A 27434-nucleotide genomic window follows, 5' to 3' on the forward strand; every position below is an offset into this window, starting at 1 on the left:
AGCATGTCGTTTTTTTGGACATTTTCGACGTCATAGGATAGCATGTCGTTTTTTGACATTTTTGACGTCATAGGATAGCATGTCGTTTTTTTGACATTTTCGAAGTCATATATAGCATGTCGGTTTTTTTACATTTTCGACGTCATAGTATAGCATGTCGTTTTTTGGACATTTTGGACGTCATAGTATAGCATGTCGTTTTTTGGACATTTTGGACGTCATAGCATGTCGTTTTTTGGACATTTTCGACGTCATAGTATAGCATGTCGTTTTTTTGGACATTTTCGACGTCATAGGATAGCATGTCGGTTTTTTTGGACATTTTCGACGTCATAGTATAGCATGTCGGTTTTTTTGGACATTTTCGACGTCATAGTATAGCATGTCGTTTTTTTGGACATTTTTGACGTCATAGTATAGCATGTCGTTTTTTTTGGACATTTTGGACGTCATAGTATAGCATGTCGTTTTTTTTGGACATTTTCGACGTCATAGTATAGCATGTCTTTTTTTGACATATTCGACGTCATAGTATAGCATGTCGTTTTTTGGACATTTTGGACGTCATAGTATAGCATGTCGTTTTTTTGGACATTTTCGACGTCATAGTATAGCATGTCGTCTTTTGACATTTAGGACGTCATAGTATAGCATGGCGTTTTTTTGGACATTTTCGACGTCATAGTATAGCATGTCGTTTTTTTGACATTTTCGACGTCATAGTATAGCATGTCGGGTTTTTTGGACATTTTGGACGTCATAGTATAGCAAAAAAATGACATGCTATACTATGACGTCCAAAATGTCCAAAAAATTACTGACGTCGACAATGTCAAAGAAAATGACATGCTATAATATGATGTCAAAAATGTCATGAAAATGACATGCTATATTATGACGTCGAAAATGTCCAAAAAATGACATGCTATCCTATGACGTCGAAAATGTCCAAAAAAAGACATGCTATACTATGACGTCGAAAATGTAAAAAAAAAATGACATCGAAAATGTAAAAAAAAATGACATGCTATACTATAACATCTAAAATGTAAAAAAAAAATGACATGCTATACTATAACATCTAAAATGTAAAAAAAAAAATGAAAATGACATACTACATACTATGACGTAGAAAATGTCAGTATACTATGTCATTTTATCTAATTTTGTACGTCATACTATAAGACGAGTCAGTGTTGCTCGTTTTGAACGTCATACTATACTATGTGTCATTTTAGCTAGTTTTTAATGTCATACTATACTGTCAGTTTTGAGCGTTTTGAACGTCATATTATAATACTAGTCATTTTTGCCCGTTTTGAACGTCACACTTACTGTGAGTCATTTCGGCCTGTGTACACATCCGAAGAAAAATAATTTCTTCCTATTTTGAGCATCAATCAATTTCAATTATTCAGACAATCAAAAACAAGAAACAGAGAACAAGAACAATAAAAATTTAAGAGTCATCCACTGCCATATAAACTAAGGTGCCAGTGATTCTACAAAGTAGAGAAGAATGTCACCGAGCTTTGAACATGATTGGTCAAAGTGTGAGTGATGCCGTATACAGAGTCTTTTACCCTACACATTTGTACATAATCTTTCGAATTAAAGTAGCACAAGTTGGTACATTGGCATTTACAAACCAATGTAAGTCATACATTGGTATTAGTCATTTTTGCACATTTTGAACGCTACACTACATTTTTTTTCAAAATGTTGAAAAAACTATACCATTACAATTTTAGGTTATATTATACTATTTCAATCTGGAGTGACACACAGAAAAAGGCTTGTGAAGGGGTTCTTGAGTGATGATTGGTTGAAGCGAAGCGACGACTTGCATCTGATTGGCTGAGGTGTAGGCGTGGCAATTGGATGATGTAGGTAGGCAGAAATTCAAGTCTCCCTGCTTGAATTTACGCGTTGGTTTCGTTTGTCATTTTTCCAAAATTCTCAGTCATATTATACCAACTCATCTTTTTTAAACAACTTTTCTCAGGCATTTTATTTGCAGCAAATTAAACAATTCAATATCTAGTGATATCTTTTACACAATTCTTATTGCTGAAGTTTTCCTGGGCAAAGCAGATTAGATTTAAGCATTTTCTGTCTTTTTATAATAATAAAAAAAAGAGAATAGACTGAAGGCACAGGTGACTGCAAGTTCATCTGGCAATAATGAAAATCTTTATTGTCCCATATCAGCATCTGTAGTTGGTCTATGGCACAATAAATATTGCGGTGATATGCCCCATGACACTGATGTGCACAAACTGGAATCCAAATTTCCTATCATGGGATGAATGCAGTTTAAAGGGTTCGCTCTGAAGCAGGCAGAGGCTCCTGTTCATTTTATCAGCCTAGGCTGCTGAGGATGAAGGCTTCACACACCGAGCTGTCACTCACCACATGGTAAAAGTGATGGATCTTCATTGGTGATGAAAACATCCACCATACATCTCCAATGCAAATGAACTATCTGCCTCGTTCAAGTGAACATAAATGCACAGATGTATATTTTACCCTTGACGTGGGTTTCAGCAGGGTGACCTTGAAGATGTAGCAGAGATACAAAAACCCAGAGCTTTTGATGTCCATTAAGGAAGTGCTCTGCGTCTCATTTTGTGGAAATGGTTTCAAAAAACATGCTTTAAATGGTGGTTTATGGATGCAAACTTGGTAGTCGAGGTCTGATTTAACAAACCAGAGGAAGTCTACTTTCAGCTCTAATTTAATATAGCATCCATTTAGAAATCAGGAATTATTAAATGTTTTTGAGCACTTTGTTCCAACTTCCACCAGGTTTCATTTAGCAAACACCAAATAATATCCAAAGATGGAGAAATGCTTTTCATAATCCACACTTTTTAAACTTGACTGTATAAGTTTTGTACTGAAGTTGATGTGCTTTTTAATTAACATGCGCTTGAAACCGGAATCAGCAGAGGACCTGATATTCAAATGCAATCTTAATCTGAAATTTTTCACAAAAAATAATTTAAAGCATCATGTCTAGCTGTCAGCTACCTATGTTCAGAGTTGTTTTCTCTAAAGCAATTGCTCTGCAGAGGAACAAATGCTTTAAAAAGCATTCAAACATACTTACAGTTAGATTTGTAAGAAAAAATAAACAGGATATTTGTACTTTGCTTATTTTTTTATTCCGTAGATTTTTATTAGAATGCAAAGATTCATTACCTGGAAACAAGTTCAAACACTGTATCTGATATGGCATAAAGAGACGGAAAAAGAAGAGACTGCCAGAGACAGGATCATCACCAGTATTAGAATGTAAACTTTTACAGAAAGAGAGATGATGCAATGCCACATGAAGGCGTCTATATTTACTGGTCAGAAAAAGTGAGAGTGAATAAACGACAAAACACTCCCCACAAAAACATCTGCAAAAGTGTCACAGAAATATACACTGAAGACAAAAAATAAATTCATCCTTTTTCTCATCCGTGTGGCTTCACCTGCACTACGTTTCTAAAATTAAGGAATTTACACCTTTCAACATAATCACACATTTCATTAGGGAAGCATTTGCTGAGGAGAAAAATTGAACGTTTACCTTAAAAAAAACAACCGTTCCATTCTAGCGAAGGATAAAGCTGGGATTGGGATGGAACCTCACGTTTGAAGAACATGATTGGCTGAAACACATATCATTCACACAAGAAATTTGCTGACAGGATAACATGGCAAATAACAGATTGGCAACAGTGCAGATTGCTCTAGCTTGCAGGGGCTGATTAGGAAGTAGAGGATAAATGGAAAGTAATTATATCATGAAATTTTTAAGCATCACTGAAGGAGCAAGCTGGAGAAAAGAAATTATAAAAATTATGCTCAAGTGGAAGAGAAGCCAGACAGAAGGGATGAGATGTCTAAAAGGAGGAAGAGTGAGTCCATGCTTGTCGTTTGGGTTAGTCTTCTCGTCAATGCATCGTTTCCTGTCCATGTCGGTCTTTGGAATGGCGTTAATTGGATGGTTGCTTTAGTTTTTTATCTCTTTAACGGCGGTATCCGAACTCATCTGCATCGTCTGCGCGGAAATCTCCATAGCGCCAAATGTTAAGCTGATGAGAAGACAAAGGCTTTAATCAACCACAATGGAAGAAACAACCAGACATATATTAGACTTAATTCCTGCAAAGCTACAAGAGGCTGCTTGCATCTCCGGCTCCCTTTACTTTTTTTTTTCCTTTTGTCTTTTTCCATCCAACACCACTCAGTCTATTACTTCTCCTGTTCCATTACCCAGACAGTGCATCGCCTCATAAACCGCCACATGCATCCTTTAAATGTCGCAGTTACCACAAAGTGGCTGCAAAAGTGTGCATAGTTATGCAAATGTTATAAAACTGTCCCATCTCTTTGTCTGGATGCATAACTGTGTCTGTGTAGGATGTTTTTTTTCTGTTCTCAGGCATGTGCACTCAGCTGTTAACGCTGTGATTCATAGCTAATTAGCAACTGTGCTAATTAGCGCTACTTATTAGCGATGAATGAAGCCATTTTCCATTTCTCACACCGCTGCCTTTTTGTGCTCCTCCCTGACATCCTGAAAACACGGCAGCGACTCAGATGTGAACCAAGCTCACCATTACAGTCACATGACTGTCTATTTGTGGGAACACGCCAGAGAACCACTGGGTAAATAATAGAGCACAGGAGCAATGTATTGTTTAAGAACTGCAGCAGTAATGGTTGACAGTTTATGTCAGCTTGTTCTATCTAGTTGAAGCTATTATGGAAAGGTTGTCTAACAAAAAAGATGCATTTACTTTTTATTTATACAGGTTTGGAATACATACATTCTTCTTCCGCATCAACACCACTGCAAATTTAAATCTAAATGTTACCAACTCACAGTCTTGCAAAGGTCATGAAATTAAACGTTTAACATTTGAACATGTTACGACCTCAAACTTCAACGCAGTCATTAGAGGATGGGGGTGTTACGTGATAGATCACCACAAAGTTCACAAATAATGAAGGAAAACAAGTGTGACTGTCTTTTTGCCACATTCTTTGTGAAATTGTTCCACCTCATGCTGACTGGAGAGCTTGTGTAAGCTTTAATCCTTTGTGTTGGCAAAGATTCTCAACTGAACCTCGGTCTAAGTTTTTTTAGATTTATTTTTTAGATTCCTAAAAAGTTTTATAACGAGCACTATTATCCTTATATTCATGTTGGTTCATCACCTAAAATCCATAAGAAAACTTTCACTTTGTTGTAACATGACAACATTTTCAGAGAAGTAGTATAAATACTTTTGCAAGACACTCCCCTCTGTAAACAAGGAAATAAAAGATATCACTGATATATTCTTGCTCCATCAAAGTATATCGCAAGGAGGAAGTGAGGAACTGAAAAAAAAAAAGTTAAATGCTACTTACCCTGGCACTCTTGGCAGATTCTTGGCTGTTCAGATACTCTGTCACCTACAGAAGAAAGAGATGAGCTATTAGCATGTCACATAACCACGTCACGTGTCTGCTTTTTAAAAATTATTATTATTAAAAAGAATTAGAACCAATGCATCATTTCCACCAGCTCTTCAACTGGAAGCATTTCCTTCCAAACATGCAGGGAGATTTCTGAGTTTCTTGTTGAAAGCCCAAATTTCTAAGAGGAAGGGTACATGCTCACTCTCCATGTAACAGAGGTTGCGAAGAGCAGCGTGTTCTCTGAAGATCAACAGGATCGAGATAACACACAGACGCAGCCTGGTTATGTCACTACAGTGTGGGAAGCATAGCAGAGATTTTTGACGTCACATGATGGCTCACTTTTTAGGGTCATTGCTTTCCCCGCTGCGTGTGGCGCATCACTTTGCTCTTCATGCAACAACTTCAACCATCAAAGTCAACTGAGATGAGAGCCTTCCTAAAATCCTCCTGCCTCTCTAGCCTTGGGCCAACACCTCGTCAGTTTGGAGTAGCAATTTATAATCAAGTGCAGTAGCGGGTCGCCATAAGGGAGCCACAAGCTAAAAAGGAGCACAGACCCCAAATGTGATCTTGATTTTACTGTACAGTAGTGGAGGGGGGGGGAAACCAGACGGCTAACAAACACTAGTAGAGAAAGGATTTTCCGTGCTATTTTTCTTAAATGAAGGTCAAACTCGTACACTGGTGAAGTCACGCAGTCACCCTTCTAAATTCTATATAGTTTTAAACATTGTCACAATGATGCAATCTCATTTTCTCTCCATTTCTGGAAGACCGTTTTCCAAAGGGCTGCCGTTAAATATGTTGCGTTTAAATATTAAAGATAAAAAATGGATGGATGGATTTTTGGAAATGAGATGCTGAAAAGTTTGTCTTTTTGAAGAATTATTACAGTAAGGGGAAAAAAATCATTTACTGAGTACACAGAATATGCAAGAGTTAGAGGAGGAATGAAGGCCAATGTGCAAACGTTGAGCATATTGACTGCTTCTGCTAGAACAGCCATTTAGCCTCTATGAATGAACCAGTGATGAGTAATAGGACACAGGGTCGGGGTGGGGGCAGAAGAGGATGAAGAGAGTGCATTTGTTTAGGTGGATAAGAGGAAGTATGGACCTTAGAGAGTTTGAGTGACAAACCCTCACAGTGAAGGTGTCCTTCACCATTTCCAACATCAGTCCACATTATGTACAGAATCTGAACAAACTCTACAAAGTAACACCACAGCACATGTCACTTTCTGTCACTTCAGCGGATAAAATCCATGCGGCAGATGAAGAATTTGGGCCTTTTCTGGGTTAACACAGAGGAAATCAGCTGCAAAGGAGGAACACAGAATCAAATTTCACTTGCAGCAAAAGATGAAACCATGTCACGGATTCAATTGTGCGCTGCTTTTTGTAGCTGATTACAGCAGCAGACGAGCTGGCGTGCGCTCAAGCACCAAAACAAGCATGCCAGATGTTAAAACAGTCGAGTGGGATGGGGATGGATAGGACTCTGGAGTTTAATTGCTTAGCTAGCTTGTGCACATAGGTTGATTAGATATCTGCGCTGCACACGGCACGGCCAAGATAACAGACCTACAGCTGGATCGTACGGCGGCTCTGAATGTGTGCATGTGGGTGTGTGAGTGGGGAGGAAAGTGCTGTGCCTGCACAAGACATCCATCAAAGCCAACTAAGGCAAGAGATTTTTTGGAAGGCGGACGAGTATGGCGCGTTAGTCCCACCAGGCAGATGTCACCATATGGAGGACCCCACCAATGATATTTCACAGACACACACAAAAGAAAGGCCGTAGATGCCATTTGGGCTCTGTAGGGGGGGCTGTCGGAGTTCACATCATGTTTCACAGTCTTCCAAAAGCTGCTTTTAAAACTTAGGTGGAGGACAGTTGCATATCTGAAACACAAGTGATAAATTCGAGAGAAAATAAAAGCACAAGGAACGTGCATCTTTCAATGTTTTTTTTCAAAACTAATTACAAGTCTCCATGTAAATGCAAAAATATTTCGCAACAGATGCAAAGTCAAGAGCACTACAAGACAATATGCAAAGATGAAATGTTGCCGTACTGAAAGTTTCACTCGTCTGGTGGGGAGGGTGCCTTTATCAGCTCAACCCTCGTCTTTCACCGTTCTGCTCACTTCAGTTCAATGAACACAGAAGCCAATCAGTTGAACTCTAGATTTTCGTGGGTTTTTTGTTAAACAGCGCCGTGTATCATGTGCCGGATCCGTCTTTCACTGCTCTTCTATGGACTCCAGTGGGGAGGCATAATGGCTCATTTATGACTCAAATGCATGCAAAAACCCACCCGGCGTGGCGAAGACAAGGAATTTTTCTCATTTAGGAAACAACTGTGGCATGAAATACGCAGGAAGGAAGGAGAATGCAAGATGATGGCAGTGAAGTGTGATCCTGAATTTTGTTAAAAAATGTTTCAGCAAAGCAAGGAAGACAATAGTAATTAGGGAAACCTAAAGATGGTTAGTTTTCAGATGAAGCGCAGTTTTCGAGAGCTAAATATTGATCATAGGGAAAGAAGCTGCAGAGGGGGAAAAAATGCAGTAATTGTGAAGGGCTTGGGTAGAAGAGAGCAGCTGGTGGTGGTGTTTGTCTGGATGACCCAACAGAGCTCCCATATGCCAGACAGATGCCAGTATGATGAGTGGTGACCATAGACAGTTTGGCTAAAGATGTAACTGCATGTTCAAGAAAGCCCCCTAAAGGGTTTAATTTATTTATTTTTATTAACCACAGAACTGCACATTTCACAGTTTTTAATCCATCAGTTCCTACTGATCTCATTGTCAGATACCAGGAAAACATATTTCCATGAAAACCACAAGTCAGTTTGAGTGGATTCAGGAAACTGACATGAGACTAAATGAGAGACGGTGTGTTGGTGTGAGGCTTTTGATGAGCTGAACGACAGGTGGTGCGGGCCCGGCGCTTTGGCACTGCTTGGTTTTTCTGACTGGCTGTGAATCTGAAAGAGTGAGCGGAACGCTGGCCCTCGTGCCATGTCCAGGTGGTGTTCTGGTAAACGTGGTGTGAAAGTGATGGACGTAAGAATGAGCTAATGCTGCACGTCTTTAGCAGGTTGAGTCCTTCTGGTGCGTAGGTAAGCTACGACTTTATTTATTGATTTTAAAGCTGGTGAAGGAAAACTTAAGTTTGGATAAAGTGCACAGAAAAAGCTGATTATTAAAGGTTTGTTTACGTACTTGTTGACTTAAGTCACTCAAGTGAAAAGGGGGCAATGAGGTCCTTAATGTATGCTAAGCTTTTAGAGTCTGCAATTAAACAAGCAAGTTTAGAGAAATGACAACTTAACCTTTGTGACATTTACCTTTTCTGTCCTTGTTGCTTAATCACAACTTTAATAGGGTAAACAAATATTTTTCTCTACTTTTTTTCCATAACTGGAGGGAAAACACTGAAATCAGATTCCACACCCTTCAATAACTGTTGGTAATGCATCCCGTTTTGTTCTCTCATGTAATCTCAGACCCTGTCTGTCTGCATAGAGAGCAGAAAAACTGCACTAAACAGTCATCATCAGAGCATGTACTGGAACATAACGGCTTTTATGTTAGTAGCCCACACTGTTTCAAGTTGAGAGTACTTGGCTGAGAGACGGTCCTAAGAGACGTCTCTCGTTCAACATGCCCATGCATGAATACTGCATGGCAAGCAGAGAAGAGGCCAGGCTTTTTTGGGGGTGAGGGGATAAAAGGGGGTCTCTTCAGACTTGTCATCTTACAAGTGGTTTGATGGAGAGGAGCTTGTCTTGTAAGCACCATAGCTAACCAGAGAAATAACTCTCTAAGGCCTGTCATGACTGAGTGGGACGAAGGAATCCCAAAGTGAACATCAACATGCTGAATGGAAAGCAGGTCTTCCATACTTAGTCATCATCAATGAGGCTGACCACAATAATTGGTAAATACCTCTTAACGATTATGGTCAGAAGAGGAAATTGTCACCATGTGGCTTATGTGCATCACATAGTGATGCACATAAGCATCACCATGCTAGTGAAAAAATTACTAGTTTTGAAACTAGTAATTTCAAAATCATGAGAGTAAATGGCTTGTTTCAGGTTTAAATGGGAGTCTTAAAGACTCTTTTGAAGGGAATGCATGGGAATGTCCTAAAAGTAGGACAACAGGCTAATCAGCCAACAGAATAGTTCAAACTACCATTATTATTTTCAAGCTGATAAATGTGCTGTTTAAAGTTTCTAAAAATTGTTGATACATCTTACCCAAGTATTAATGCAGCTGAATCAAGGTTTGATTGACTCTGGTCCTGAGTTTAATAAAGTCCAGTCTTCATGTAGGCAAAGGATATTGTTGATTTCTAAATGGTCGATCCTCCAGGTCCCTGCTAAACTGCTCCTTATGGTTTCTTTTTTCTTAACTATAAGCATCATAATACATGTGCTGAGCCAGTAAATGCCAACAAGTCATTTTTTAAGTGCTCTCAAACATCAGCATCATAATGTCAGCGGAGCTAGCATGTCCTGTCTGTCTGTCTACCTCATAGGGAAAGTACTTTCAAACAACGCTGTTGTGTTAGTCCTGTTAGCTAAAGAGGATCACAGATGTTTTGTTCTGGATGTAATCGCCAAGTTAGCAGAGTTTCAAAGTTGGGGAGATGGTGAATGTTTGTTATTAGAGCACTGCTGCTGGATGAAACGCGTCAATGTGAACGTCAATGATTGGCATCATTATCGATTTGGATGCCAATGACTATCTTTGAATAATAATTTTTCTTACTATCGATTTTGAGATAGCAATTAGTTTGACATACCTGGAAGGAGTCTTAAGATATTTAAAATACTTTAACATTTTATTAGAAAAATGTTAAAGTATTTTGATAATAGAAACAGAGAGAGACAAGTGCAAAGGGAGACAAGTTCACATCATATTTGTGAGGGTCAGTGCCACTGATCTGAGGCTGGCTGGGATTTCTTCCTGTTGCCTGCTGGTTAGCCTCCCTTCCAGCATGGCTGTCGGAGAAGATCAGACACTTTGGTGGGAACTAACATGACAAGCCCACCAGCATGGGTTCATACAGTTAAGAGCTCACACTCATGTAACTCAACAGATCCATGTATACTGTCCAGCTCTCTCCCAAAGGCACCTTGTAATCAAAGGAGATTACAGTTTTATTCCAATTAGAATCTTTGAATATGCATTTTCTTTTCCAGAAAAAAAAAGAAAGCTTGACAACATCTTGGTTCTCATAAGTCTAGAAATTATGGTGGGCAGACATTTATATGCATTCATCATGGAAAATGGACTATAGTCTGTGAAGAGAAGCGTGCCAGCTCGGTCCTCAGATCAACGTAGCAGGAAGACGTGAAAACTGGCTCGACTGTGTGTAGAGTCAATGATGACGGAGTAGAAACTGCCCATTTAAGACCCCATCTCCAATATTTCTTGTAAAATAGATATTGAGTCTTTACTGGGGAGAATACCTGCTGTCACACAGCCGTAGAGCACAATGAGAATGAAACCAGTTAAAAAATGAAGATGGCAACTTGAGAAATCGTTTGGGTGAAGTTTCCAAAAAATGGTTAGAAACCACTTATGGACTTTTAAGCTTAGTCAGTATGTGATCAAAATCTATAGACATAAATGTTTGTTGTTTTTCCATTTCACTTTAAATTTGCAGATTTTGTGAAATTATATGCTATTGTTGGAGCCTATTAAGAAGTGGATTAATTTATTTTTGCTAATGTATTAAGGTTACAGATCTAAATTTATATAAATAATATATCTATTGTAACTTGTTTATTTATTTGTTTTGTTTAGACCCTCCTCCTTATCAGGTGACCTCCTGCTGTGATTAGGCAGCGGAAGCAGCTGCTGCAGGGCATCTGATTGTTTGGTTAAGGAGCGAGGGGTGAAATAGTTTTTCCAACGCACCAAATAAAGTTTAATTTTACATTTTTTGGAAAGTCAACTCGGAGAGTGTTTCTGTTATTTTTGTACATTGAGAAAGTCACCGTTTGCCACCAGAAAACTTTCCGCGAGTGCTTTGGTTTGGATGAGTCGGAAAACCCTCCTCCTAGAAACTACTCTGGCACCTTTTGATTTTTGATTTTTGTTAAAATCCAAGAGTAGCCGTAACAAGTGGAAAAACTTCACTGATGACTTGATGAAAGACGCAAAGTTGGGGGATCCAGCGGATCACTCGCAGACGAACAAAGAAAGCAGCCAGCGGGCCGTGAGTAAAACCAGCTGATTAAGTTTATGAATGAAAGCGCCGCTGCGCTACAAAGAGACTATGGATCACTACCGAAAGCAAAGTTGTTGATTTTGAAAAAGGACTGTGGCAAAGAAGAATTTTTATTGATGAACTTATGTGACAGCGAAGGGATCTGTGTGATAATTAACGATGTCTGATCCTGAAACTCCTCCTGCGTCTGAGGACATGTTAAAGGTGCGCGTTCTTTCGCGCAGAGGCAGACTGGGTGCCTGTACTAGAAAGATTAATGAAATCAAGACTTTGATGTCGGATGCAGGAAATGTTGATGCAGTCAATGAATTAGTGCAAGCATTTAAGGAAGCTGTGGATGAGTTTAGAAATGCTCATAAGTTAGTTCAAGAGCTCTTATCAGAGGAAGAAAAAGAAAATGATTACGATGACTGGTTTGAGCCTCGAATAACTAACCTAAATTATTTTTTGAACGATGTTGAAACATGGAAAAAAGACATTGTACAATCAACAATCAGACCATCTGACAGCATATCCAATGTATCACAGAAATCAAAATCCTCTTCTTCCATAAGATCATCAGCATCCAGATCTTCCTCAGTCTCTTCAGAGTTAAAAAAGGCCAAAGCAGAACAGGCTGCTGCACTGGCACGAGTAGCTGCCTTGAAAGAGAAACATGCTTTGCAAATGGAGGAAGCAAAATTGAAGTTAAAGATGGAGCGAATTGAGCTAGAAGCTGATCTTGCAGCATCAACCGCTAAAATAAAGACCTTGCAAAGTGATGAGGTGGATCAGAAACCATCTTTAGGTGATGGCATGAATGAATATTATAGCTCTCATCAAGAACCAGAGTCGATAGAGGGCAATGTGGAATTTATGCAGCTAGGTGCTATACCAAAAACTCCACTTCAACGGACTATTTTTGAGAGATGTAAATCTTCTCCCAGGAGTTTAAGCACAGCAGAGAATAAACCTCAAAATAAGAATCCCACTGAAAGTGAAACTGAAGCTGCAACTTATGATCATAATGCATCTCAAACTGTACAAGATTACCCAGATGTGGCTGTTACTGCTGCTAATGAAAATTTTAATGTTGTTATTCAAAGACAAAATGACATAGCAGAACTCATTGTCAGCCAGCAAAACCTGTCTTTGTTACCTCCGAGAAATATTTCTGTGTTTGATGGTAACCCATTAAAATACCAGTCTTTTGTTCATGCATTTGAACAATTAATTGAAGACAGGACTAAAAATGATAAAGACAGACTGTATTATCTAGAACAATTTACATCTGGTTTGCCAAGAGATTTGGTTCGCAGCTGCTTACATATGGAAGGAAGTAGAGGCTACAGGGAAGCTAAACAACTTTTAAAGGAGCACTTTGGAAATGAAATTAAAGTTTCTGGAGCTTATTTGGATAAAGCCTTGAACTGGCCAGCAATTAAAGCTGAGGATGGAAAAATGCTGTATGCATATGCAATGTATTTGAAAGGATGTTGTAATGTAATGCAAGATTTACAGTACATAGAGGACCTTGAAACCCCATCAAACTTAAGGCTGCTAGCATCCAAACTACCTTATAAACTGCGAGAAAGGTGGCGAACCACAGCTTATGAAATACAACAGAAAACTGGCAGGAGAGTCAGATTTAAACATCTTGTTGAGTTTGTGGAAAATCATGCTAACATGCTTTTGGATCCTTTGTTTGGAGACATTCAAGACCAAACAACAACCAAAAAAACATTCCCAAGAGGCAAAGGTGAACTAAAATCAATAAGAGGTAAAAACAGCAGCTTTGCAACATCAATAGTTACAGAGAATACAGGATGTGCTATAAAGCAATCAGTTTTGCCTCCACCACCTCCTGAAACCACACCCAGTCCCATTATCCCTCACTGTGGATTTTGTGAAGGAAAACACAACTTAACTGACTGTTTGCATTTTAAAACAGAGTCACATGATAGTAAAGTTGAATTTTTGAGAAGTCACGGATATTGCTTTGGTTGCCTACGAAAAGGTCATTTAAGCAAAAATTGTAAGAGGAGACTAATGTGTCAGGTTTGTCAAATGAGACATCCAACAGTACTCCATATTAAAAGTGCAAAAGTCTCAAAGCAGGACAGTCAAACTGAGATTGAAGAAACTCCCATAAGCAGTGCTCTTGTTTCAGCAGGTGACTCAACCGGGGCCGGGAGAAAATGTGCACTTGCAATTGTTCCCGTCCGAGTTAAGGTGGCAAAAGGGGACAAATATATTCAGACCTATGCTTTCCTTGACCCGGGCAGCACTGCAACGTTTTGTACTGTAAGATTAATGAACCGACTAAATTTGAAAGGACGCAAAACAGAGATACTTCTGCGAACAATGGGACAGGAAAAGCCTGCAGAAACCTATGAGGTTAGAGGACTAGAGGTGGGAGATTTGAAAGGCTGTACATACTTGGACCTGCCGAAGGTTTACACACAGGATAAAATACCTGTCTCAAAAGGAAACATCATCACACAAGCTGATCTGGAGATGTGGCCTCATCTCAGGGGTGTCCATTTAAAGAAAATTGAGGCAGACATTGAACTCCTCATTGGAACTGACATTCCTCGAGCATTAGAGCCATGGAAAATAATAAATAGTCATGATAATGGACCATACGCAGTGGAAACTGTACTTGGATGGGTGGTAACTGGACCACTTGGTGTTGATAGTACCGCAGAATATGCTGGGCCTATTGCAGTGTCAAGTAACAGAATTTCTGTTACTGAATTGAAGGATCTGCTCATCAGACAATATAACCAGGATTTCTCTGAGAACTTATATGAGGAGAAAATTGAGATGTCTGTTGAGGATAAGTGTTTTATGGAGATTGCTTCTGGCTCATTGTATATTAAAGATGGACACTATCACCTACCACTTCCTTTCAGAAATAAAGATAAAGTTATGCCTGATAACTATAAAATGGTTAAGGAACGCACACAGCACCTTATGAAAAGGTTTAAGAAAGATAGGATGTATGCAGAAGAATACACATCATTTATGGAGGACATTTTGAAAAGGGGCTATGCAGAAAAGGTTCCATTTGAGCAGCTTTGCAGGGAGGATGGACATGTCTGGTACATTCCACATCATGGTGTCTACCATAAGCGAAAGCACAAACTGAGGGTGGTGTTTGACTGTACATCCTCATATCAAGGAACCTCTCTGAACAAGGAGCTCCTCCAAGGGCCTGATTTAACAAACGCCCTTATTGGGGTACTGCTAAGGTTTCGCCAAGAACCAATCGCAGTAATGGCAGACATTGAGGCAATGTTTTATCAAGTCTATGTGGATGAGAAAGACAGAGATGTCCTGAGGTTTCTGTGGTGGCCAGAAGGGAACATTAACAAACCTCTGGAGGTTTACAGGATGAAAGTTCACCTCTTTGGCTCTGTATCGTCCCCAAGCATCGCTAATTTTGCTCTGCGTCAAACTGCTGCTGACAACCAGAAGCATTATTCTGATGAGGTTATCGAAACCATTAAAAGTAACTTTTATGTGGATGATTGCCTCCGATCAGTGGCAACAGTAAAGCAGGCAATGAAGCTTGTCACAGATCTCACCAAAATATGCAGTGAGGGAGGTTTCACATTAACAAAATGGGTCAGCAACAATCATGAAGTGCTGGCAAGTATCCCTGAACATCACAGAGCTGGAGCATTTAAGGAACTAGATCTAGACAAAGAAAAGCTGAAAGAACAAATAACAGTTGAGTCTGCACTTGGACTCCACTGGGACACTCTCAGTGACACCTTCAGCTTTAAAGTAACCATCAGGAGTCGACCTGCTACCAGAAGAGGTATACTCTCCACAGTGAGTTCGGTATATGACCCATTAGGATTTCTTTCTCCTTTCGTCCTGAAAGCCAAACAATTACTCCAAGAACTCTGCAAAACCAAATATGGATGGGATCATGTGATTCCCCAGGAATATGCAAAGCCTTGGCAAAGATGGCTCAAGGAGTTAAATCTGCTACATGACTTTCAAGTTGCAAGGTGCATAAAGCCTGAAAACTTTGATCCTGTGGAAACTGCTGAATTGCATCACTTTTGTGATGCAAGTGAGTCAGGCTATGGTACCGTAAGCTACCTCAGATTATCAAATCACCAAGGTCAAATCCATGTCTGCTTCATATTTGGAAAGGCTAGAGTGGCACCTCTAAAGCAGATGACCATACCCAGACTGGAGCTCACAGCAGCAACATTGGCTGTAAAAGTGGATCGAATGCTAAAGAAGGAGCTGCAATTACCACTTACAGATTCAACTTTCTGGACAGATAGTACATCTGTGTTGAAATATATTCACAATCAAACGAAAAGATTTCACACTTTTGTATCCAACAGGATTGCAGTAATCCATGACCTCTCCCACACCAGCCAGTGGAGATACATAAGTTCAAAAGGCAACCCAGCCGACGACGCATCAAGAGGGCTTTATGTGGAATCTTTCGTAAGTTCAAAATGGCTGACCGGTCCGGAATATCTCAGCAGAGAAAAAAGAACATGGCCGAGGCACACAGAAGGTCTGGAAGAAATACCAGCAAACGATCCTGAGGTGAGAAAGGAGATCACAATCAACAGTGTGATAGTGGAGGATCAACATCCAGTATGCAAGCTAATCAAGTATCATTCATCATGGAACAAACTTCAGAAGTCGGTAGCCTGGATATTAAAAGTGAAAAGACATCTTCTACTGCTAAGCCAGCAAAGAAAAAGTCAAACTCACCTGTCTTCAGGAGTGATGAAAAAGCTGAAAAATCAACATGAAACCCACAACCTGTCAGTGGAGGACATGCAAAATGCAGAGAAAGCTATAATTTGTTTTGAACAAAAACGCTACTTTGACTGTGAATTTACTTACTTGGAACAAGGCAAACCTCTTAGTTCAAGAAGTACCATCCTCAAACTGGATCCGATGCTTGATGGTAGCATTTTGAGAGTTGGCGGCAGGATAAATAAAAGTACAATGCCAATCCACCAGAAAAACCCAATCATTTTACCTAAAGGTTCACATATATCTAACCTCATCTTACAACAAATTCATCACCAAGTTGGACATTCAGGAAGGAGCCACATGCTCTCCAAGCTAAGGCAGAAATTCTGGCTCCCACATGCAAACTCTTTAGCCAGAAAAATTATCAAGAGCTGTGTATTCTGTAGACGCATACAGGCAAAACCTGGTGAACAGAAGATGTCGGACCTTCCTGAGGACCGTTTATTTCCAGACCTACCTCCTTTTAGTCATGTTGGCATTGACTACTTTGGTCCTATTGAAGTAAAAAGGGGACGAGCTCAGGTGAAACGATGGGGAGTCATATTCACCTGTCTGGTGAGTCGAGCTGTCCACCTGGAGATGGCCAATTTCTTAACCACAGACTCGTGCATAAATGCTATACGCAGATTCATCTGCAGAAGAGGATCAATGATGAGCATCAGAACAGACTGCGGGACAAACTTTGTGGGAGCACAAAAGGAACTACAAGAAGCATTAAGAGAGCTAAATCATCAGAAAATCCAAAAGGCTCTTTTAGTAGAGGGAATAAAATGGATTTTTAACCCTCCTTATGGGGCTCACCACGGTGGAGTCTGGGAAAGACTAATACGTCTAATCAAAAAGACCCTCACATCTATTCTAAAGGAACAAACACTGGACGATGAAACCCTGTCAACAGCACTATGTGAAGTAGAAGCCATCCTAAATGACAGGCCAATAACTTCAGTGTCAAATGACCCCAATGACTTAGAACCACTAACACCAAACCATTTACTCCAGCTGAAAGGGAAAGCAACCATACCACCAGGAGTCTTTGACAAAACAGATCAATATTCAAGAAGAAGATGGAGACAAGCACAGTATCTTGCAGATCTTTTCTGGAGACGTTGGATAAGGGAGTATCTCCCACTCATGCAAGAACGAAGCAAGTGGAACAGCAGAAAGAGGAACTTCAGCCCTGGAGATCTGGTTGTTATTGTGGATAACTCGGCACCAAGGAGCGCATGGACAATGGGCCGTGTTATGAAGACTTTTCCAGATGCCAAAGGCTTTGTTAGAAGTGTTTTGGTTAAAACCAAAGCCAATGTTATCCAGCGACCAATAGATAAGCTCTGTCTTTTAATGGAGGCAGCAGGATGAAATAAAAGTCTTTCTAATATTTACTATGGACTGCTTTAAGCATTAGAAATGTTGAGAGGCTCTAGATAACATTTATAGACAAAAGGATTATGAACATTGATTTTTAAAGATCATGATTAAATTTATGTCATGTTTTTGCTAGATACTAGGCTCCTATGAATATTATTTTTGTAATTGTTACTTTGCTAAGGCTAACAATTAGGGGCCGGGATGTTGGAGCCTATTAAGAAGTGGATTAATTTATTTTTGCTAATGTATTAAGGTTACAGATCTAAATTTATATAAATAATATATCTATTGTAACTTGTTTATTTATTTGTTTTGTTTAGACCCTCCTCCTTATCAGGTGACCTCCTGCTGTGATTAGGCAGCGGAAGCAGCTGCTGCAGGGCATCTGATTGTTTGGTTAAGGAGCGAGGGGTGAAATAGTTTTTCCAACGCACCAAATAAAGTTTAATTTTACATTTTTTGGAAAGTCAACTCGGAGAGTGTTTCTGTTATTTTTGTACATTGAGAAAGTCACCGTTTGCCACCAGAAAACTTTCCGCGAGTGCTTTGGTTTGGATGAGTCGGAAAACCCTCCTCCTAGAAACTACTCTGGCACCTTTTGATTTTTGATTTTTGTTAAAATCCAAGAGTAGCCGTAACAGCTATTTTATTTCTTGTCTAGCTAATAGTCTCACTTGTCAACTTTTAACATTTGTTAACACGGCAGATTGCCCTAGCATGCTACCACTAGGTTTAGCAAGTTTACTTTTTCCAGCATAAGTATCACTGAAGAATGAGACAAGAATAAAAACCACAATATATGGACGGGTAAAACCTGGACTAAACTATTCTACACTTCACTTGATTTCTATTCCTTTGATTTGTGGCAGTAAAAAAAAAGATTCTTAAAAATAGTCTTATCTCTAATGTACCCTGTCACCATCGCCACTCTGTCATTAATTTTAATCCAATAATTTTTTTCTGTACTTCATTAAAACATGTGTAATAACTATGAGGGCCAGTCTGCTAATGAGCAACATCTGGGCTACATGAAAAGAAGATTGCCCAACAGGCCTAAATTTGTAGCTGTGCATCTTGAGTAAAGAAGCGCTACGTTTCCATGTAGCATAAAATCAGTGTCCTTAGCTGTTCTTTGCAGTGGATTCCATGATACAAAGCTTCCTTTGCAGTATAGTATATGTGCCAAACTGCAGAATAGTGCTTTGATAAATGGAACGAGTCATCCCTGGAGGCATCCTGAACGTGAGCCTCCACACTTATTTCCTGTATGGATTCCCCACATCCAGCCACACAGCTCAATCTTCAGCTACACTCACAAACTCCATTAACACAATTACCCCGCTGTGCCATTAACTACAGTGGGGGTTCTAACTGTGAACTTTAAAACAAACCACATGAGGCAGTGTGTGTGCAAAAAAAGAAAAGACAAAAAAGATGCATAAATAACAAAAATCTTCTTTGCATCTTAAGCTTCTCACAACTTCTCAAGTTGCCTAAAGCGTTTTACAACTACAGAGAGCCCTGCTCGACGTTTATACATGAAAAGAAGGACCTCCGTTTGAATGCAGCAACAATATAGGCAGAGAACATTTAAAAAACAAAACTATATTTCCCAAGGGACTTCCTGGGTAATTAAAGATTCCTCGACTCATCTGTCACTCTCACACTTAAAAAACTACCTCACAGCTGTTTTCCCCACAGTCTACTTTCTGCTGACACACTCTGGCACACCCCTCTCACTAAAGGTCTAACACAGGTGTTCAGATACATGAGCTTAGCCTTTAAACGCCGCTGCTACATCTTAATCTAGTCCTAAGGGACAGTTTAGAGATGAGGCCTGGATCGATATTGCAGAAGTGAGCGCTGGTGATTTATAATAATTGGGCCAGCAGAGAAGTGACAAACGCATCCGTATTTGTAATTGACTTGTGATGATCAAACTGGAGATTATTAGCTTGTAACGCTAATGAACTTTGCGGGGCTAGCACCAGTGTCAGTTAGCTGAGGTGACTGGACGAGACAGCTAGCACCAAGTGGCCTGCCACAGTTTGAATCAGTCATGTCGCTGGCAGCTGCTGACAGAAAACACTGGTGAAAAGCAGCCGAGCACAACAGATAGTGCTGCTAACCACACAGCCATCTTCCACTTGAGCTGCCATGACAGACTCATTACATCTTGGACAAAGAAATATCAGGTCCGGGTACAGATTTCTGTGAGCTGGTCAAAAATAGATGCTGCAGGCGTTTCTGTGTAACCAATCAGGCAGAAAGAAAAATACATTTCATATCTATTTCTAATTCTGTTGAGCCAGGTATGCTTCTTTTTTTTTTTCTTCCACTGAGCGAAGACGCCGTTCAGGTCTTGCACCTCTACCTTCGCTTTAAATAGTAAAGGAGGCATTATGACATTATCAGCAGAAGTCTCACAGGGCAACATCAGCTGATGCAAGCTGCAAATAATCACACAACATTTTAAATCAGAGCTCATTATCAGGCTGCTGCCAGGTCTGATCTGAGCAGCTCTCCACTCTAATTCCTGGGGATTATTACTCATCATGACATAGCACTGAAAGACAAAATGCAAATTAGAACATGCAAAAGCCAAACAAGCTTCCCACCAAATACTGTGCAGATCACTTGCTGTTGCTCCGCTTAGATAAAATGAATACCAAGGCCTATTAAAAAATAATAAAAATAGAGAAAACAGTGATGGGAGATTGGTAGGATTTTTTTTTTTCTAACTGATGATAAAAGCAATTTGACAAGCGATAAAAAGAAGCAGAGGATAAATTGCAAATGCAAGAACAAGCAAAGTAATTAAGAAGCGAGTGATAAAAAGATACAAGTTCTAGAGAACAAAGGAATCAAGATCAAGTTGATGAAGAGAATACTGTGTCTTGCACACACACTTTTCACATTTTGCCAAGTTACAAACCTTATTTTATGATAGATGAAAAAGTAGGTAAAAATCTTCAACACTGACCAGTTGGAGAATAGACTTCCCACACCATAATGCTGCCACCACCATGTTCTACAATGGGCATGGAGAGTTCAAGGTGATGTGCAGATTAGTAAGGATTTTCTAAGGATTTTCGGCATCACACTGGATTTAACCCACAACTTCCAATTCAGGCACTGTTGTGTACAAATGAATGAAACGCTTCCTGGAATTTAGTAAAAAAAAAAAAAAAAAAAACAACATTAAAAACATTATGTAAATGGCCACAACAAGGAAAAATCTGGTAGAGTTCAGGGTTTGTTAGTGTTCAAATTAAAAAGGCAGAATTTCATAAATGAAGAGGGAAGTGTGTTAGTGAGTATCAGGGTGAGCGTCCATGTGGCACGATGCCATTGTTTTAAGAGTTTATAGAGCCAGGACCATTTAAGAGAAGCTCAGCTTATCTGCTCTGCCTGAGGAGGGGGAACGCATCAGAAGTTGTTAGAGAGGGGGACTAAATGTTTGTACACAGAGAATCAATCAACATGGCAAACATTCATCATCTCTGGTTTGCTTTAGGTATTAACTTTTTTTAATACTTCATAGACGTTATTTTGTCATAATAAATGAGCTATTTGTCATAATAAATTCTTTGTCATAATAAATTAAATTAGCTTTTTGTATCTACACCCATAGGAAAATCAATGCCCACTTAATTACATAATTGTCAGAAATTCTACTGGAGGAAGAAAAACAAAAGTCTTCCACCAACTCAAGAATAGCAGTTGCCATCAGGGGCAATCAGACCAAATGACATGGTTGACACTGCTCTAAATCTGGCTGCCTGAGGCAACTATTACTGAGCTGGTGAGCTTTGCTAACAGCTCATTTATGACACCAACATGCTGATTACATGCACCCGTGGCCGACACTTTATATCGCAGCCACTTTACCTGGCAATCTACAAAGTACAGCAGAACTCCACCTAAGGGGCTGTTGAAACAAAAACAAACATTGGTACAGAAATAAAAGTTCTCCAGATCTATATCTGAATCAACATTAACTTGATTTGGGAGTATTAAATCTGCCTAAGTGGATACAGTGTGCAATTATTACATTATCTTGGTCATAATTTTTGCTTGTCATCTGTTTCCCTTTTGTCTAATTCCACTTACTTTCCCAATAATCTGCCGCAGGTATTAAATCATAATGCACGTCCCATTTTGGGTAAAAATGCTAAACAGCAGCTGTCCATATGGTGTGCATCATGAGCATCTACTAAAGTACAGCTTAAGGTGGAATGCACTTGAAAAAGAAATAAACTCCAAATGGATGAAAATCCCCTCCCTGCTGTCTCCCTGTTGGGACAAACCCACCCTCAAAGACTGGTGTTAACCTTCAGTGCACTTATGACTGACTATTAATGGCTGCTCAAGTGCCAATGAACATTACAGCCCATCTGTTATATAATGCTTTAGAACTTGAGTACAGATTACAGTGACCATGTTCCAATCCCCAGCACTGGATAAAGAACAGACAAACAGGATGAGATGGAGAAGGACAAAAGTCACTTTTACATGTAGGCTGATTGTCTGAGTGGAAGAGGAGGAGGGGTGTGAACGAGGACGCGGAAGACGGTGTGCCGTACTGTAGCACCGAAGGCTAAACGAGATGAAAAATGAGGCACGGATCCAGGTGGCAACAAAAGGTTATATCTTAAAACATTTTTTGGCTGTTGCTCCTGCAGAACAGTATTTTTTGTTGTGTCACCAGCAGCAGGAGTCGTGGCACCCATGAATCTCTAAGCCAGTGTGCACCTTGTAAACAAATGACTCCACACAAACACAAGTACTGTAGATCAAAGATGCAACCATTTACTAAAGCAGCAGGGATAACTGTAAATTCACCCAGCTGACACTGTGAACAATAGCTCATCTAAACCACTTCGTCACTTGCTTACATATTTATCTTTTCAGCACACGTTTAAAAAAGCAGAACAGGTGTGGAATATGTCTTAACAGCTGACTTTAACATGCGGTTCATTCAGACCAGCCCCATTTTAGCCTGCTTTATAATTGAGCTCTTCTTTGTTTGCCTAGAAAGTCCGGTTCAATCGGGGAGGTGTGAATGCATAATAGAACCCTGATGCAGACCAAACCAAAACGAAGTCCACTAGGTTGAATGCATTTGTGAAGGCCAAGCAGACTGGAGACCACTCCAAAAGCAGGAAGTGAACTCTCGTGCAGGGCATCCTGGTTGAATACAATCAAAACAGATTCATGAGACTAGAACTAGAGCAGGGGTCTCAAACTCGCGGCCCGCGGGCCAACTGCGGCCCTCGGGACGATAGTTTGTGGCCCTCGCCTTAATACGAAAGTTTAATGTTAGTGCGGCCCGCGAGTTTGATATAATTGGCACTTTTCAGTGTTGTGTGCGGAGCTGAACGAACTTACCAATCATGGTGGAGTATATTGCTAATAGGGGGCGGGACATCGGCCGGGCCTATTTGCATTTTATATTTGTCATTATTTGCATGTCGTACATGCGCAATTTCCGCGGCTGCTCCCGCTTCACGTGCTTCAGCATCCAGTCTAGACCCGGAAGTTGCTGATCAGTGTAACGTAATTAAGGTTAGGCGCTGTAACGCTTGGGTTGTGTTTAAGGGAGGAGAGGAGGCAGCAGATTCGTCAGGACGGTCAAAAACTCACATCCACACTGGTACTGGGAATTCCACAGTGTTGTCCTTTAATAAATACGCTCTTACAAAGCCCAGTTGAACGACTGCTATATTATCAGACATGAAAATTGAGCAGCGTCCAAACAACCCGTAACATTACTAAAGGTTAGGGAGCTAACATGTCCGTCTAGCACGTTTCTCCCACGCTCTCTACAGAGAAGCCGTGGCGCATACTTCTGACATCATTAGCAATACTAGAGTATCTTAAAGAGACACTACACAATTACAGCTGTTACAGCGCCTGACTACGGCCAAATATGGTAATAGGTTCGGCTGAGGTTCGGCTGAGGAGACCGTGTGTGTGAATGCGGCCCAGCCTCACCCAGATTCTACCTCCAGCGGCCCCCGGGTAAATTGAGTTTGAGACCCCTGAACTCGCAGGAATGGCTTGCAGACTTTTACCAAAGACAAAAGAGAAATCCCACAACTGCTAAAACTATTTTTGTTTACATTTCACAAAGAGGGAAGATGCGCTAATGTGTTCTTCAGAGGTGCTTGTTATGTTTCCTTCAGTAACTCTTGGTGCAGCGCCACCACAGGCGAGGAGGTGTACATGTTTTTCAAAAGGTTAGCTTTGTTTGACAGTGCAGTGTGAAAACGTAACTGTTGCAATTTTGGTTTCCAATTGAACTGAGTCTACCAGACTACCAGGTGATGAGAAACAAAATAACAAAAAAATTATAAAAAGAAAGTATGACTTGGATAGCATCTAAAAGTAGTCTGATCTCCCTTCTGCTCATTGTTCCAAGTAGGATAAATGGAAGATCTCAATGATACTCAGAACCGCGACTCAGATTATGTGTGGAATTACCTTCAGGACAAGCTGTAGAGCTTTACTTTAACACAAACTTGTAAGCACTTTGGCAACACTGCTGCTTGTTAAGCTTCCTTCAGATCAAAATATCAAACTGTAGCCAGCAAGGAGGGGGCAAATGGAGAAACAGCTGTTGCATACTAAACAGGAACCATTAGATCCTACAAAACCTAAATCTGTGTGCAGTCTATAAGCCTATTAGTGGAATAGCTAGGAGGGTTTAATCACTGTCATTCGTCTGTAGGGTCCATTATGCCAAGACTGAATTATGGTCACTCACTCCACTGTGGAGGTCGGAAGTCGAAATACTCTCACAATGCACACTCTGAGGTGGGAGGTAAAACTTCACGGACAAGTGGGCTCTTACAAACAACTTTAGGCTTTGATCACTTTACCTCGTTGTTATTTAGTTAACCTTTGCACTTTATAGAAACACTTAACCGTTTCTTTGTGCATTTGATTTTCATATAAAAGACAGTGATTAATATAAGGGTTGTGTAGGAGCAGTACTTGTAGCAGGAATCCATATCTCCCATTTACTTTATCTTTGATGTACAGAGCAGCTTCGAGTCTGCAGGAGGAATTAGCATAACGAGTGAAGAGTAAATGAGCAAAGCTTCACCGTTTGGCAAAATGACACTGTAGCGGTGTTTAAATGTACACTGATTCAGTCACAATTTTACATGCAGTTATAATAGGCAGAAGTGCTATTAATTTTGAGTTTTTAATAATTTTTACATTCCAGGGTTGAATAATTACAAACAACTTCGATGGCCTAATTTAAAATATGAATAAGGAAAACAGAGGAGTCAGTATGAGGTCTTCAAATTTAACAATCCTAACAATCCTGTAATTCTGGTGCATCAGAGAAATGAGGAGAACTAGTTCCAAATTCTTCACTTTCACATAAATGAACACCTAGGTAGGTAAGGCACAACTAGGTGTTCTGACAGGACAATGACCCTAAACTGATTTAAGAATGGATGAATCTGATTTAAATAGCACTTCAGGAATGAAGACCTGGAAATTTATGGACTGGGCCCTTGCCAGCAAACCAACCAATTTAAATTAGCTCCACCATTTTTGCTCAAATTAATGTCAATAGCTTCTAGATGTCTACAAAATTATTGTGGTTTCCCTGGACCTTGCTAAAAATTTAAAGGGGAGTTTGTATAAATTGAAGCTTATTTGTTTCCAAACATCACATGGAAGTTCTCTTTCAACATTCGTTTCGGTATCTCACTATGGGACACGACCCCAGCGCCTGTCCCCCAGAAGCTCTATTACATTACGCCAGTCTTGACTGGCCGGTAGAAGTGACGTCAGCTCCAGGAGGAGGAGCTTCCTCCTAGTATAAATGCCTGACGACACGCAAGCGATCTTCAGTCTAACACCTCTTCTCGCTCCCAGAAGCAACTCTCAGACGGCTAGCACGGTAACTATTGGGCTAGCTTAACTGTTCGCAGAGCGAGCTAACAACTCGGTCGCCGAACGCTTCTCGGTAGCTGTGCTTGGTTGTTCTGAGTTTTTCTACCGCTGGTCTGTCACCAAACAGCAGCAGCTGCAGCTAGTCTCCAAACTAGCTGCGACCTTTGGCTTTGCTTTTAATCGAAGCTGATAGTCACGTAGCTTGGACCCGTACCCGCAATGGACAGGACCAAACTACCGACTAAAACCTGCACGTGTGGCAACCTCATTGCTGGGGCAGATACCCATTCTGTCTGCGCTTCGTGTCTGGGGCCGCAACATGCCCAGGACGGGTTAGCGTCACCAGCGGGGTGTGAACATTGTGCACGGCTCTCTATTAAAACTCGTCGACGCAGGCTAGCACGCCAAGCTAGTTTGTCGGAGGCGGACCCTGTGCTGGGGGTATCCAATCCCCCTCCACCGGTTCTTGCCTCGACCGATGAGGGAGAGCTCCCTTTAGCTCAAGCCAGTTGGGGTGACCAGCTTGATGCTGTCGCACCACTTCTTGATCTGGAGGAGGATGGAGCCGACCTCCCGGTTTTCAGTGATTTTGCGGGTGCAGAATCTGACTCCGAGGTGGAATCCGTCAGTCTCGGGTCTGACGACTACGAGCAGGACGGCGAGACGTTCTCTATCCCTTTTGCTGCAAAGCCCACGGAAACTGGTGAAACCCGCTACAGCGGCCCTCCAAACCCGACTGCATCGGACCTCCACGACGTCTGCAGAAGAGCAGCTGCAAAGCTGGGCATTGAATGGCCGGAAACCCCGGCCGAGACCACCACATCTCGGTATGAGGGGAAACGGCTTCCAAAAGCCAAATCTTCCACCAGACAGCTGCTGCCGGTTTTCCCGGAGTGCCTCGAGGAAGCAACCCGGTCCTGGAGTAATCCGCTCACCGCCAAAAACCCCGTTCTGGGAGGGTCGGCGCTGGACTGGACCGGCGTGGAGGACAGTGGTTTTTTCCGCCTGCCTCCTGTTGAACCTCAGCTAGCATTTCACCTGCACCCCTCACAGAAATCGACCATGACAGCGGCAGGACCAACCCTCCCGTTCAAGGCCGATTCGTTTCAGTCAGCTTTAAACGAAAAAAGCTACAAGGCAGTGGCAGCATCGGTTAAAGCCCTGAACGCCTCCTCTCTCCTCCTCGCTTATCAAGCAGAACTGCAGGAGCAGATGGCGGGTGCAGCAACCGCAGATCTGTGGGACGAGTTATGCGTGGTGACAGACCTCTGCCTCCGTCTCCACAGAAACGCTGTCCAGGCCTCAGGGCGAGCAATGGCTCTGATGGTCACTCAGGAAAGAGCCAGATGGTTGAATCTGTCCAGCCTCTCTCAAAGAGAGAAAAATCAACTCCTCGACACGCCGGTGGACCCGAAGGGCTTATTCGGCCCCACCGTTGCCGCAATGCAAAAACGCTGCGAGGAGAAAAAGAAAGAAGGTGAAGCGCTGCAACTCTGTCTGCCCAGAAGAGCGCAGCCTCCTCTCTCTGCGGCACCTCGTCAAACGTTCGCTCAGGCGACAACCCGACCGGGCTACCGCATCCCTAAACGCCACCCTCAGCAGCAGTCGGCGGACCAAAGCCAGGGAAAGCAGATCGAGCTCAAGGGT

At 41.1% G+C, this 27434-nt stretch overlaps 1 protein-coding gene across 1 annotated transcript in view; it reads right to left on the reverse strand.

Moving 5' to 3' along the window:
- Positions 1–3144: 3144 nt before the first annotated feature.
- Positions 3145–27434, reverse strand: part of snd1 (staphylococcal nuclease and tudor domain containing 1) — a 188817-nt gene continuing 164527 nt past the window's right edge. The window contains exons 23-24 of the mRNA XM_023350655.1: positions 5413–5457; positions 3145–4088 (exon numbers count right to left, since the gene is read on the reverse strand). Coding sequence (XP_023206423.1) covers positions 4023–4088; positions 5413–5457 — 111 coding nt within the window. The 3' untranslated portion in view covers positions 3145–4022. The remainder of the gene's footprint in view (positions 4089–5412; positions 5458–27434) is intronic.

The sequence above is a fragment of the Xiphophorus maculatus genome, chromosome 17 (assembly GCF_002775205.1).
Source record: "Xiphophorus maculatus strain JP 163 A chromosome 17, X_maculatus-5.0-male, whole genome shotgun sequence".
In the NCBI taxonomy this organism is placed as follows: Eukaryota; Metazoa; Chordata; class Actinopteri; order Cyprinodontiformes; family Poeciliidae; genus Xiphophorus; species Xiphophorus maculatus.